The sequence below is a fragment of the Oncorhynchus mykiss genome, chromosome 15 (genome assembly GCF_057628025.1).
Source record: "Oncorhynchus mykiss isolate SJ-2025 chromosome 15, ASM5762802v1, whole genome shotgun sequence".
NCBI lineage: Eukaryota > Metazoa > Chordata > Actinopteri > Salmoniformes > Salmonidae > Oncorhynchus > Oncorhynchus mykiss.
This window is the reverse complement of record NC_143036.1, coordinates 79,909,736-79,924,272: the sequence shown is the minus strand read 5'-3', so window position 1 is coordinate 79,924,272 and position 14,537 is coordinate 79,909,736. Positions and strand designations below refer to the sequence as shown.

General features: G+C 48.5%; 1 protein-coding gene across 6 annotated transcripts in view; it reads right to left on the bottom strand.

Moving 5' to 3' along the window:
* The window catches only part of LOC110490682 (cullin-associated NEDD8-dissociated protein 1), a 64,640-nt gene that overhangs the window by 30,674 nt on the left and 19,429 nt on the right, over positions 1–14,537 (bottom strand). For all 6 annotated transcript variants that reach the window (XR_016486923.1, XR_016486922.1, XM_090201321.1 and 3 more), the window contains exons 6-8: positions 13,775–13,880; positions 9,477–9,622; positions 660–811 (exon numbers count right to left, since the gene is read on the bottom strand). Coding sequence is in view for 4 of the 6 variants with exons in the window: in XM_090201321.1 (XP_090057447.1) it covers positions 660–811; positions 9,477–9,622; positions 13,775–13,880 (404 nt within the window). In the remaining 2 variants the exon portion in view is untranslated. The remainder of the gene's footprint in view (positions 1–659; positions 812–9,476; positions 9,623–13,774; positions 13,881–14,537) is intronic.

Below are 14,537 nucleotides of genomic sequence, written 5' to 3'. Positions count from 1 at the left end.
CAGCCTTCACGTTCTCCTCCCGCTCCTACAATCCACCAATCAATACATCAGCCTTCACGTTCTCCTCCCGCTCCTACAATCCACCAATCAATACATCAGCCTTCACGTTCTCCTCCCGCTCCTACAATCAATACATCAATCAATACATCAGTCTTCACGTTCTCCTCCCGCTCCTACAATCAATACATCAGCCTTCACGTTCTCCTCCCGCTCCTACAATCAATACATCAGCCTTCACGTTCTCCTCCCGCTCCTACAATCCACCAATCAATACATCAGCCTTCACGTTCTCCTCCCGCTCCTACAATCCACCAATCAATACATCAGCCTTCACGTTCTCCTCCCGCTCCTACAATCAATACATCAATCAATACATCAGTCTTCACGTTCTCCTCCCGCTCCTACAATCAATACATTAGTCTTCACGTTCTCCTCCCGCTCCTACAATCCACCAATCAATACATCAGCCAATCAAATTGTATTGATAAAAGCCCTTTTTGTGACAACTGCTGATATCAAAGTGCTTTTACTTTGTAGTAACTCGGCCTCGACTCAGAGAGCAAACAAACAACAGATGCCCAACGGCTAGGTAAAACTCCCTGGAAGATGTAGACCTAGAGGAGCACAGAGGTAGTGTGTGTGTGTGTGTGTGTGTGTGCCTTGAAGCGGGCGATGAGCGCGGGAGACACGGTCCGGTAGAACTCAGGCAGCATCTCGTGGCGTGTGCTGACCACGGCGTCCAGACACTTGGCGGCCGCACGGCGAACCTTCCAGCTCATGTCGTCGTCGTCGCTGTACTCGTCATCACTTCCTGTAAAAAAAAAAAAAAAAAAGGTCAGGGGTCAAAGGGCGGTGGGAATGTGAGGTTAGATAATAACTGCTGCTAGACTGTGTTAAGAATTAGAGCGGATGACAATAGTTACATTAGCTGGTAGAAAACACCAACATCTCAAACACAGGTTACACACAGCACATCTACTAGTCTAGAGAGACCACCTGACTACCACATCTCAAACACAGGTTACACACAGCACAGCTACTAGTCTAGAGAGACCACCTGACTACCACATCTCAAACACAGGTTACACACAGCACATCTACTAGTCTAGAGAGACCACCTGACTACCACCTGACTACCACATCTCAAACACAGGTTACACACAGCACAGCTACTAGTCTAGAGAGACCACCTGACGACCACCTGACTACCACATCTCAAACACAGGTTACACACAGCACATCTACTAGTCTAGAGAGACCACCTGACTACCACCTGACGACCACCTGGCTACCACATCTCAAACACAGGTTACACACAGCACAGCTACTAGTCTAGAGAGACCACCTGACGACCACATCTCAAACACAGGTTACACACAGCACAGCTACTAGTCTAGAGAGACCACCTGACGACCACATCTCAAACACAGGTTACACACAGCACAGCTACTAGTCTAGAGAGACCACCTGACGACCACATCTCAAACACAGGTTACACACAGCACAGCTACTAGTCTAGAGAGACCACCTGACGACCACATCTCAAAACACAGGTTACACACAGCACAGCTACTAGTCTAGAGAGACCACCTGACGACCACATCTCAAACACAGGTTACACACAGCACAGCTACTAGTCTAGAGAGACCACCTGACGACCACATCTCAAACACAGGTTACACACAGCACAGCTACTAGTCTAGAGAGACCACCTGACGACCACATCTCAAAACACAGGTTACACACAGCACAGCTACTAGTCTAGAGAGACCACCTGACGACCACATCTCAAACACAGGTTACACACAGCACAGCTACTAGTCTAGAGCGACCACCTGACGACCACATCTCAAACACAGGTTACACACAGCACAGCTACTAGTCTAGAGCGACCACCTGACGACCACATCTCAAACACAGGTTACACACAGCACAGCTACTAGTCTAGAGAGACCACCTGACGACCACATCTCAAACACAGGTTACACACAGCACAGCTACTAGTCTAGAGAGACCACCTGACGACCACATCTCAAACACAGGTTACACACAGCACAGCTACTAGTCTAGAGAGACCACCTGACGACCACATCCCAAACACAGGTTACACACAGCACATCTAGTCTAGAGAGACCACCTGACTACCACCTGACTACCACATCTCAAACACAGGTTACACACAGCACATCTACTAGTCTAGAGAGACCACCTGGCTACCACCTGACGACCACCTGACTACCACCTGTGCTGCCCTGGGCCTGATGAGGCTAGTCCCAACACTGTGCTGCCCTGGGCCTGATGAGACCATGAGACTAGTCCCAACACTGTGCTGCCCTGGGCCTGATGAGGCTAGTCCCAACACTGTGCTGCCCTGGGCCTGATGAGGCTAGTCCCAACACTGTGCTGCCCTGGGCCTGATGAGGCTAGTCCCAACACTGTACTGCCCTGGGCCTGATGAGACCAGGAGACTAGTCCCAGCACTGTGCTGCCCTGGGCCTGATGAGGCTAGTCCCAACACTGTGCTGCCCTGGGCCTGATGAGACCATGAGACTAGTCCCAACACTGTGCTGCCCTGGGCCTGATGAGGCTAGTCCCAACACTGTGCTGCCCTGGGCCTGATGAGGCTAGTCCCAACACTGTGCTGCCCTGGGCCTGATGAGGCTAGTCCCAACACTGTACTGCCCTGGGCCTGATGAGACCAGGAGACTAGTCCCAGCACTGTGCTGCCCTGGGCCTGATGAGGCTAGTCCCAACACTGTGCTGCCCTGGGCCTGATGAGGCTAGTCCCAACACTGAGCTGCCCTGGGCCTGATGAGACTAGTAGCAACACTGTGCTGCCCTGGGCCTGATGAGACCAGGAGACTAGTCCCAACACTGTGCTGCCCTGGGTCTGATGAGGCTAGTCCCAACACTGTGCTGCCCTGGGCCTGATGAGGCTAGTCCCAACACTGAGCTGCCCTGGGCCTGATGAGACTAGTCCCAACACTGTGCTGCCCTGGGCCTGATGAGGCTAGTCCCAACACTGTACTGCCCTGGGCCTGATGAGACCAGGAGACTAGTCCCAGCACTGTGCTGCCCTGGGCCTGATGAGGCTAGTCCCAACACTGTGCTGCCCTGGGCCTGATGAGGCTAGTCCCAACACTGTACTGCCCTGGGCCTGATGAGACCAGGAGACTAGTCCCAGCACTGTGCTGCCCTGGGCCTGATGAGGCTAGTCCCAACACTGTGCTGCCCTGGGCCTGATGAGGCTAGTCCCAACACTGAGCTGCCCTGGGCCTGATGAGACTAGTAGCAACACTGTGCTGCCCTGGGCCTGATGAGACTAGGAGGCTAGTCCCAACACTGTGCTGCCCTGGGCCTGATGAGACTAGGAGGCTAGTCCCAACACTGTGCTGCCCTGGGCCTGATGAGACTAGGAGGCTAGTCCCAACACTGTACTGCCCTGGGCCTGATGAGACTAGGAGGCTAGTCCCAACACTGTACTGCCCTGGGCCTGATGAGACTAGGAGGCTAGTCCCAACACTGTACTGCCCTGGGCCTGATGAGACTAGGAGGCTAGTCCCAACACTGTGCTGCCCTGGGCCTGATGAGACTAGGAGGCTAGTCCCAACACTGTACTGCCCTGGGCCTGATGAGACTAGGAGGCTAGTCCCAACACTGTGCTGCCCTGGGCCTGATGAGACTAGGAGGCTAGTCCCAACACTGTGCTGCCCTGGGCCTGATGAGACTAGGAGGCTAGTCCCAACACTGTGCTGCCCTGGGCCTGATGAGACTAGGAGGCTAGTCCCAACACTGTGCTGCCCTGGGCCTGATGAGACTAGGAGACCAGTCCCAACACTGTGCTGCCCTGGGCCTGATGAGACTAGGAGGCTAGTCCCAACACTGTGCTGCCCTGGGCCTGTTTACAAGCTAGCTACACACAGCCAGTCAGTCAGCACCATTCATTATTAAAGGAAGCAGCCAATAGGAATAAGTAAGAATATGATTTATGGATGACTGGCAAACTGTGCTAAAGCTCAGTGCTGTAGAAGATACGAGCAACACTCCAGGCTCCAAAAAAACACTCGTTGTCAACAGCCACTTTATAAATGAAATACTTCAGCATTCTGGGAGCATACACTATGGTTGGTGGAGAGACACGACAACCAGAGAGTGTGTGAGTCAGGGAAGAGAGGAGGAAGGGGGACAGAGAGGAGGAAGGGGACAGAGAGGAGGAAGGGGGACAGAGAGGAGGAAGGGGGACAGAGAGGAGGAAGGGGGACAGAGAGGAGGAAGGGGGACAGAGAGGAGGAAGGGGACAGAGAGGAGGAAGGGGACAGAGAGGAGGAAGGGGACAGAGAGGAAGAAGGGGGACAGAGAGGAAGAAGGGGGACAGAGAGGAGGAAGGGGACAGAGAGGAGGAAGGGGACAGAGAGGAGGAAGGGGACAGAGAGGAGGAAGGGGACAGAGAGGAGGAAGGGGACAGAGAGGAGGAAGGGGACAGAGAAGAGGAAGGGGACAGAGAAGAGGAAGGGGACAGAGAAGAGGAAGGGGACAGAGAAGAGGAAGGGGACAGAGAAGAGGAAGGGGACAGAGAAGAGGAAGGGGACAGAGAAGAGGAAGGGGACAGAGAAGAGGAAGGGGACAGAGAAGAGGAAGGGGACAGAGAAGAGGAAGGGGACAGAGAAGAGGAAGGGGACAGAGAAGAGGGAGAAGAGGAAGGGGACAGAGAGGAGAGACATGACAACCAGAGTGTGTGAGTCAGGGAAGAGAGGACAGAGAGGAGGGAGAGGACAGAGAGGAGGGAGAGGACAGAGAGGAGGAAGGGGACAGAGAGGAGGAAGGGGAGAGAGAGGAGGAAGGGGAGAGACTCAGCAACACAGTATAAGATGCACCCGCCTGGGAGGAACAGTGTTACAGGAGAAGACTCAGGCGAAAGCTTCAACAAGGTGACATCACCTGTCTGGTCCTCAGTCCTCACACACTGCTAGTGATGACAAGGACAGAGAGCCATCTATCAGCTATAGTAGATGTAATGATAAGGACAGAGAGCCATCTATCAGCTATAGTAGATGTAATGACAGGAGGCCTGCTGAAAACAGCTAGCATTACCTGCTCCAATAGCAGTCCTCCATTCAGACTGTAGATAATAACATTCAGTCTCATAACAAGGCAAGGAGAGAGACAAAGGGAGGGAGAGAGAGAGGGAGATAGACAGAGGGAGGGAGAGAGACAGAGGGGAGACAGAGGGAGGGAGAGAGACAGAGGGGAGACAGAGGGAGGGAGAGAGACAGAGGGGAGACAGAGGGAGGGAGAGAGACAGAGGGGAGACAGAGGGAGGGAGAGAGACAGAGGGGAGACAGAGGGAAGACAGAGGGAGGGAGGGAGACAGAGGGGAGACAGAGGGGAGACAGAGGGAGGGAGAGAGACATAGAGGAGACAGAGGGAGGGAGAGAGACAGAGGGGAGACAGAGGGAGGGAGAGAGACAGAGGGAGGGAGAGGGAGGGAGAGAGACAGAGGGGAGACAGAGGGAGGGAGAGAGACAGAGTGGAGAGAGAGGGAGGGAGAGAGACAGAGGGGAGACAGAGGGAGGGAGGGAGACAGAGGGGAGACAGAGGGAGGGAGGGAGACAGAGGGGAGACAGAGGGAGGGAGAGAGAGAGGGAGGCTGGCTGGCTGCCTTCAATATTTAGTCCATTATTCTATGTTTATTTCACAGTGCTCATGCATGGCCAAGCAACAGAATGTCTTTCTGGCTGAGCTCTTACAGTCAAAGCAACAAACGACACACTAACCGTGTCAGTGCAGTGGGGACTTACAACTGGGGGTTATTCTGCACACAGTAAGACTCCTGAAAATGGAAGACACATTTAATAGATAGAACTAGTTCTAACTTCTCTCACACGGAGGCAGATCGCTGAAGAGACGAGTCCTATAGGTCTCTCCTCAAGTGGTGAAGAGTCTAGCTACGATAGAGATATATATATAGATATATTATATATAGAGATATTATATATTATATATAGAGATATTATATATATAGAGATATAGAGATATATATAGATATATTATATATAGAGATATTATATATAGAGATATATATTATATATAGAGATATTATATATAGAGATATAGAGATATATATAGAGATATTATATATAGAGATATAGAGATATATATAGATATATTATATATAGAGATATTATATATAGAGATATTATATGTAGAGATATTATATAGAGATATTATATATAGAGATATTATATAGAGATATAGATATATTATATATAGATATATTATATATAGAGATATTATATAGAGATATTTATAGAGATATATATACATATACACACACACGTATCTCCTGAAGTGATGAAGAGTCTAGCTATGATAGATAGATAGATAGATAGATAGATAGATAGATAGATAGATAGATGTACACACACACACACACACACACACACACACATATCTCCTGAAGTGATGAAGAGTCCTATAGGTATCTCCTGAAGTGATGAAGAGTCCTATATGTTCCTCTTCTTAACAAGTGGAGGAGGTTATTATTAGAGAGGTGGCAATACCTTTCTTGATTGTCCCTGAGGGGGATGTAAATAAAGGTGTAAAACCTTGATAGTAGGCTGAGAGCAGGCTGAGAGCAGGCTGAGAGCAGGCTGAGAGCAGGCTGAGAGCAGGCTGAGAGCAGGCTGAGAGCAGGCTGAGAGCAGGCTGAGAGCAGGCTGAGAGCAGGCTGAGAGCAGGCTTGGGCGGTATACAGATTTCTATACAGTCATACCGTTCATCCGCCATCCTGGGATTTACACTATTACCGACATAGCACACAAGGGGGCGCTAAAAGAAAAGCCCATTGGGTCTCTGCTACCAGAATGCTAACAAAATTAGGACAAGTAATAGCGAAACCACATCGCTAAATGCTAAGGAGCGCAAACGAGCATAAACTAAATTGCGAAGACAGGCAAACCCAGCTCATAAAAGTTATACAAGCATAGCTACCCAATGTAAAGTAACAAGTATAGCTAGTAGCTACCGGATGTAGAGTTACACAAGTATAGCTAGTAGCTACCGGATGTAAAGTGACACAAGCATAGCTAGTAGCTACCGGATGTAAAGTGACACAAGCATAGCTAGTAGCTACCGGATGTAAAGTGACACAAGCATAGCTAGTAGCTACCGGATGTAAAGTTACACAAGCATAGCTAGTAGCTACCGGATGTAAAGTGACACAAGCATAGCTAGTAGCTACCGGATGTAAAGTGACACAAGCATAGCTAGTAGCTACCGGATGTAAAGTTACACAAGCATAGCTAGTAGCTACCGGATGTAAAGTTACACAAGCATAGCTAGTAGCTACCGGATGTAAAGTTACACAAGCATAGCTAGTAGCTACCGGATGTAAAGTTACACAAGCATAGCTAGTAGCTACCGGATGTAAAGTTACACAAGTATAGCTAGTAGCTACCGGATGTAAAGTTACAAGTATAGCTAGTAGCTACCGGATGTAAAGTTACAAGTATAGCTAGTAGCTACCGGATGTAAAGTTACAAGTATAGCTAGTAGCTACCGGATGTAAAGTTACAAGCATAGCTAGTAGCTACCGGATGTAAAGTTACAAGCATAGCTAGTAGCTCCTGGATGTCATTTTCGGTGAGTGTGGACATTTACAAGCAAGAGAGAATTTTTTTGCAAATGAACAAATTTGTGACGCATGCTTTTCTGAAAGAAGAGCATCATGTGCACACGGAGCAGAGGGGAGAAGAACGGAGGAGAGACAACACACTAGGCAGGAAGCACAGGGACAAAATGGCCGCTGTTCAGAAACCTCCCGAGCTCTGTGACTTCTGGCAGAAAGACATTAGAAGATATCTGATGGTAAACATCTAGTAGTGAATTACATCTAGTAGTGAATTCCATCTAGTAGTGAATTCCATCTAGTAGTGAATTCCATCAATTCCATCTAGTAGTGAATTCCATCTAGTAGTGAATTCCATCTAGTAGTGAATTCCATCAATTCCATCTAGTAGTGAATTCCATCTAGTAGTGAATTCCATCTAGTGGTGAATTCCATCTAGTAGTGAATTCCATCTAGTAGTGAATTCCATCTAGTAGTGAATTCCATCTAGTAGTGAATTCCATCTAGTAGTGAATTCCATCAATTCCATCTAGTAGTGAATTCCATCTAGTAGTGAATTCCATCTAGTAGTGAATTCCATCTAGTAGTGAATTCCATCAATTCCATCTAGTAGTGAATTCCATCTAGTAGTGAATTCCATCAATTCCATCTAGTAGTGAATTCCATCTAGTAGTGAATTCCATCCCAAGTGTAACTTCATCACCTGACGTGCTGCACAACAGAGACTCGGAGACTCAAAACACAGAACTCTACGGACTCAACCGGCTCCCTCTTTCTCCTGTTGTGCCTTTTTTTTTTTTTACAAAAACACCTGACTGGTTTAACTGTTCTGGGGAACGAATGGAAAACAATGTGTCAGGTGAAATGAAGAAGGACATCTGCTTGATCTCCTAACGCCTTGAACAAGTTGACTGTAGGTGTTAACTAGCAGCTAGTGTTAACTAGCAGCTACAGATAATCACATTTATAAAAAAAATATTAAAAAAGAATTGACGGTATTGAAAAAAAACTATCCAGTGGCTTTTTACAAATACGATATACCACCAAAAAACTATCCTGTGGCTATTTACAAATACGATATACCACCAAAAAACTATGCTGTGGCTATTTACAAATACGATATACCACCAAAAAACTATGCTGTGGCTTTTTACAAATACGATATACCACCAAAAAACTATCCTGTGGCTATTTACAAATACGATATACCACAAAAAAACTATGCTGTGGCTATTTACAAATACGATATACCACCAAAAAACTATGCTGTGGCTATTTACAAATACGATATACCACCAAAAAACTATGCTGTGGCTATTTACAAATACGATATACCACCAAAAAACTATGCTGTGGCTATTTACAAATACGATATACCACCAAAAAACTATGCTGTGGCTATTTACAAATACGATATACCACCAAAAAACTATCCTGTGGCTATTTACAAATACGATATACCACCAAAAAACTATCCTGTGGCTATTTACAAATACGATATACCACCAAAAAACTATCCTGTGGCTATTTACAAATACGATATACCACCAAAAAACTATCCTGTGGCTATTTACAAATACGATATACCACCAAAAAACTATCCTGTGGCTATTTACAAATACGATATACCACCAAAAAACTATCCTGTGGCTATTTACAAATACGATATACCACCAAAAAACTAGTTGATAATCTGAACGAGACTAACCTGGATAAATAAATAAACCTGAGGTTGAATGACCATGAGCTACCTTGAATGACCATGAGTACCTTGAGTGTGTGTGTGCTGTGTGAGAGAGTGTGTGTGTGTGTGTGGTGTGTGAGAGAGTGTGTGTGAGAGAGTGTTTACCTTGATAGTCTTCGTCTGCTCCGTCGGCATCCATGGCATTCTCATCTTCATCCTCGTCATCGTAGTTATAGTTGGGGTCGTAGGTCAAATACTTCAGACAGATGCTGATGACAGTGCCCACATGTGGATACACCTCCTTTGGACACCTGGAGAGAGAGAGAGAGATTGAAAAGTCCTTCATGGTTGAGTTGCGTTTAGTTTCCACTAATAAAGACTCATCTCTCAGCCTTTCTTCTCCTCGTGGTAATCTGGGGAGGACAGACAGCACCACAGTCATCTCCCAACACTAGTTCTCCCTCTCTACCATCTCTCAGCCTCTCTTCTCCTCGTGGTAATCTGGGAGGACAGACAGCACCACAGTCATCTCCCAACACTAGTTCTCCCTCTCTACCATCTCTCAGCCTTTCTTCTCCTCGTGGTAATCTGGGGAGGACAGACAGCACCACAGTCATCTCCCAACACTAGTTCTCCCTCTCTACCATCTCTCAGCCTTTCTTCTCCTCGTGGTAATCTGGGGAGGACAGACAGCACCACAGTCATCTCCCAACACTAGTTCTCCCTCTCTACCATCTCTCAGCCTTTCTTCTCCTCGTGGTAATCTGGGGAGGACAGACAGCACCACAGTCATCTCCCAACACTAGTTCTCCCTCTCTACCATCTCTCAGCCTTTCTTCTCCTCGTGGTAATCTGGGGAGGACAGACAGCACCACAGTCATCTCCCAACACTAGTTCTCCCTCTCTACCATCTCTCAGCCTTTCTTCTCCTCGTGGTAATCTGGGGAGGACAGACAGCAGCACAGTCATCTCCCAACACTAGTTCTCCCTCTCTACCATCTCTCAGCCTTTCTTCTCCTCGTGGTAATCTGGGGAGGACAGACAGCACCACAGTCATCTCCCAACACTAGTTCTCCCTCTCTACCATCTCTCAGCCTTTCTTCTCCTCGTGGTAATCTGGGGAGGACAGACAGCACCACAGTCATCTCCCAACACTAGTTCTCCCTCTCTATCATCTCTCAGCCTTTCTTCTCCTCGTGGTAATCTGGGGAGGACAGACAGCACCACAGTCATCTCCCAACACTAGTTCTCCCTCTCTACCATCTCTCAGCCTTTCTTCTCCTCGTGGTAATCTGGGGAGGACAGACAGCAGCACAGTCATCTCCCAACACTAGTTCTCCCTCTCTACCATCTCTCAGCCTTTCTTCTCCTCGTGGTAATCTGGGGAGGACAGACAGCAGCACAGTCATCTCCCAACACTAGTTCTCCCTCTCTACCATCTCTCAGCCTTTCTTCTCCTCGTGGTAATCTGGGGAGGACAGACAGCACCACAGTCATCTCCCAACACTAGTTCTCCCTCTCTACCATCTCTCAGCCTTTCTTCTCCTCGTGGTAATCTGGGGAGGACAGACAGCACCACAGTCATCTCCCAACACTAGTTCTCCCTCTCTACCATCTCTCAGCCTTTCTTCTCCTCGTGGTAATCTGGGGAGGACGGACAGCACCACAGTCATCTCCCAACACTAGTTCTCCCTCTCTACCATCTCTCAGCCTTTCTTCTCCTCGTGGTAATCTGGGGAGGACAGACAGCAGCACAGTCATCTCCCAACACTAGTTCTCCCTCTCTACCATCTCTCAGCCTTTCTTCTCCTCGTGGTAATCTGGGAGGACAGACAGCAGCACAGTCATCTCCCAACACTAGTTCTCCCTCTCTACCATCTCTCAGCCTTTCTTCTCCTCGTGGTAATCTGGGGAGGACAGACAGCACCACAGTCATCTCCCAACACTAGTTCTCCCTCTCTCCCATCGCTCAGCCTTTCTTCTCCTCGTGGTAATCTGGGGAGGACAGACAGCACCACAGTCATCTCCCAACACTAGTTCTCCCTCTCTACCATCTCTCAGCCTTTCTTCTCCTCGTGGTAATCTGGGGAGGACAGACAGCAGCACAGTCATCTCCCAACACTAGTTCTCCCTCTCTACCATCTCTCAGCCTTTCTTCTCCTCGTGGTAATCTGGGGAGGACAGACAGCACCACAGTCATCTCCCAACACTAGTTCTCCCTCTCTACCATCTCTCAGCCTTTCATCTCCTCGTGGTAATCTGGGGAGGACAGACAGCAGCACAGTCATCTCCCAACACTAGTTCTCCCTCTCTACCATCTCTCAGCCTTTCTTCTCCTCGTGGTAATCTGGGGAGGACAGACAGCACCACAGTCATCTCCCAACACTAGTTCTCCCTCTCTACCATCTCTCAGCCTTTCTTCTCCTCGTGGTAATCTGGGGAGGACAGACAGCACCACAGTCATCTCCCAACACTAGTTCTCCCTCTCTACCATCTCTCAGCCTTTCTTCTCCTCGTGGTAATCTGGGGAGGACAGACAGCACCACAGTCATCTCCCAACACTAGTTCTCCCTCTCTACCATCTCTCAGCCTTTCTTCTCCTCGTGGTAATCTGGGGAGGACAGACAGCACCACAGTCATCTCCCAACACTAGTTCTCCCTCTCTACCATCTCTCAGCCTTTCTTCTCCTCGTGGTAGTCTGGGGAGGACAGACAGCACCACAGTCATCTCCCAACACTAGTTCTCCCTCTCTCCCATCTCTCAGCCTTTCTTCTCCTCGTGGTAATCTGGGGAGGACAGACAGCACCACAGTCATCTCCCAACACTAGTTCTCCCTCTCTACCATCTCTCAGCCTTTCTTCTCCTCGTGGTAATCTGGGGAGGACAGACAGCACCACAGTCATCTCCCAACACTAGTTCTCCCTCTCTACCATCTCTCAGCCTTTCTTCTCCTCGTGGTAATCTGGGGAGGACAGACAGCACCACAGTCATCTCCCAACACTAGTTCTCCCTCTCTACCATCTCTCAGCCTTTCATCTCCTCGTGGTAATCTGGGGAGGACAGACAGCAGCACAGTCATCTCCCAACACTAGTTCTCCCTCTCTCCCTTCTCTCAGCCTTTCTTCTCCTCGTGGTAATCTGGGGAGGACAGACAGCACCACAGTCATCTCCCAACACTAGTTCTCCCTCTCTACCATCTCTCAGCCTTTCTTCTCCTCGTGGTAATCTGGGGAGGACAGACAGCACCACAGTCATCTCCCAACACTAGTTCTCCCTCTCTCCCATCTCTCAGCCTTTCTTCTCCTCGTGGTAATCTGGGGAGGACAGACAGCACCACAGTCATCTCCCAACACTAGTTCTCCCTCTCTACCATCTCTCAGCCTTTCTTCTCCTCGTGGTAATCTGGGGAGGACAGACAGCACCACAGTCATCTCCCAACACTAGTTCTCCCTCTCTACCATCTCTCAGCCTTTCTTCTCCTCGTGGTAATCTGGGGAGGACAGACAGCACCACAGTCATCTCCCAACACTAGTTCTCCCTCTCTACCATCTCTCAGCCTTTCTTCTCCTCGTGGTAATCTGGGGAGGACGGACAGCAGCACAGTCATCTCTCAACACTAGTTCTCCCTCTCTACCATCTCTCAGCCTTTCTTCTCCTCGTGGTAATCTGGGGAGGACAGACAGCACCACAGTCATCTCCCAACACTAGTTCTCCCTCTCTACCATCTCTCAGCCTTTCTTCTCCTCGTGGTAATCTGGGGAGGACAGACAGCACCACAGTCATCTCCCAACACTAGTTCTCCCTCTCTACCATCTCTCAGCCTTTCATCTCCTCGTGGTAATCTGGGGAGGACAGACAGCAGCACAGTCATCTCCCAACACTAGTTCTCCCTCTCTACCATCTCTCAGCCTTTCTTCTCCTCGTGGTAATCTGGGGAGGACAGACAGCACCACAGTCATCTCCCAACACTAGTTCTCCCTCTCTACCATCTCTCAGCCTTTCTTCTCCTCGTGGTAATCTGGGGAGGACAGACAGCACCACAGTCATCTCCCAACACTAGTTCTCCCTGTCTCCCATCTCTCAGCCTCTCTTCTCCTCGTGGTAATCTGGGGAGGACAGACAGCACCACAGTCATCTCCCAACACTAGTTCTCCCTCTCTCCCAAACACTTGTTTGATATAATCCATAAAAGGCACCAGATAAACCGGATGAAAGGGCTTCTCATCACAGAAACAGTGGGAGGCTAAACGTAGACGAGGAGAGAGACGAGAGCATCCAATCACAACACAGGTCAACCCACTTTAGGGTGGACGTGAATAAATTACCCACGTTCACTGAGAATTCCGGGATTCATTCTTTTTCCTGTCGTTCTGTGTTTCTCTGAACATAAAAACAAATACCCCTTGGCTAACTCTGAAGACGTTTAAAAAAAAAATAGGACGCGTGTCTCTCTCTCTCTCACCTCCTGACGAAGGACTCGAAGGCCTGGATGCAGTATTCTCTCAGCTCATCGTCGTCTATGTTACAGAACTTCACCACCAGAGGAATGATCTTCTCCAAGTACTCACCTGAGGACACACACACACACGGACACACACACACACAGACACGTTAATAATTCCATTCAAACTGAATGTTAGCTGTCACTCCATTAGTAACAGCTTCATATTCTTTCATCTAAAAATGGGACATGAAGGGAAGTAAAGCCTCAGACTTAAAAAAAAAGAAGCCCAGAACCCACTGAGAAGAGCAAATTACAAGTTACAGCTAGATAAAGGCTTTTGTGTTTTTTTTAAGCAAAATTGTAGAGCGAGCTCTTTCAAGATGACAAGAAAAGTTAATTAAAAACAGGGGATGGCAGGATATGGAGAGAGACCGGCGGGAGAGCGAGGAGAGAAATAGTTTTGGGAGTGCTGCTCTTCACCGAAGTAATCTTGCACATCTTAAATCACTGCCGCCCCTGGCTCATCAAACACAGCGTGTGATTGGTTGATGGGGTGGGAGAAAAGAGAGAGAGAAAAAGAGGAGCTAGGCTAGCCTCAACGACTTCTCTCTCTCGCTCTCTCCATTTCCCTCCACAAAAACACTCTCCTTCCTCCACTCTTCCAGAGAGAGGAGAAAGTGACAGATTGACAGGTAAATAAGGACAGAAAGAGGAGACTCTCCCGTCTCCTGTCAAACTGTCACGTCCCAGACCAGAAGTAATGGCTTCTCTCAAACATCAA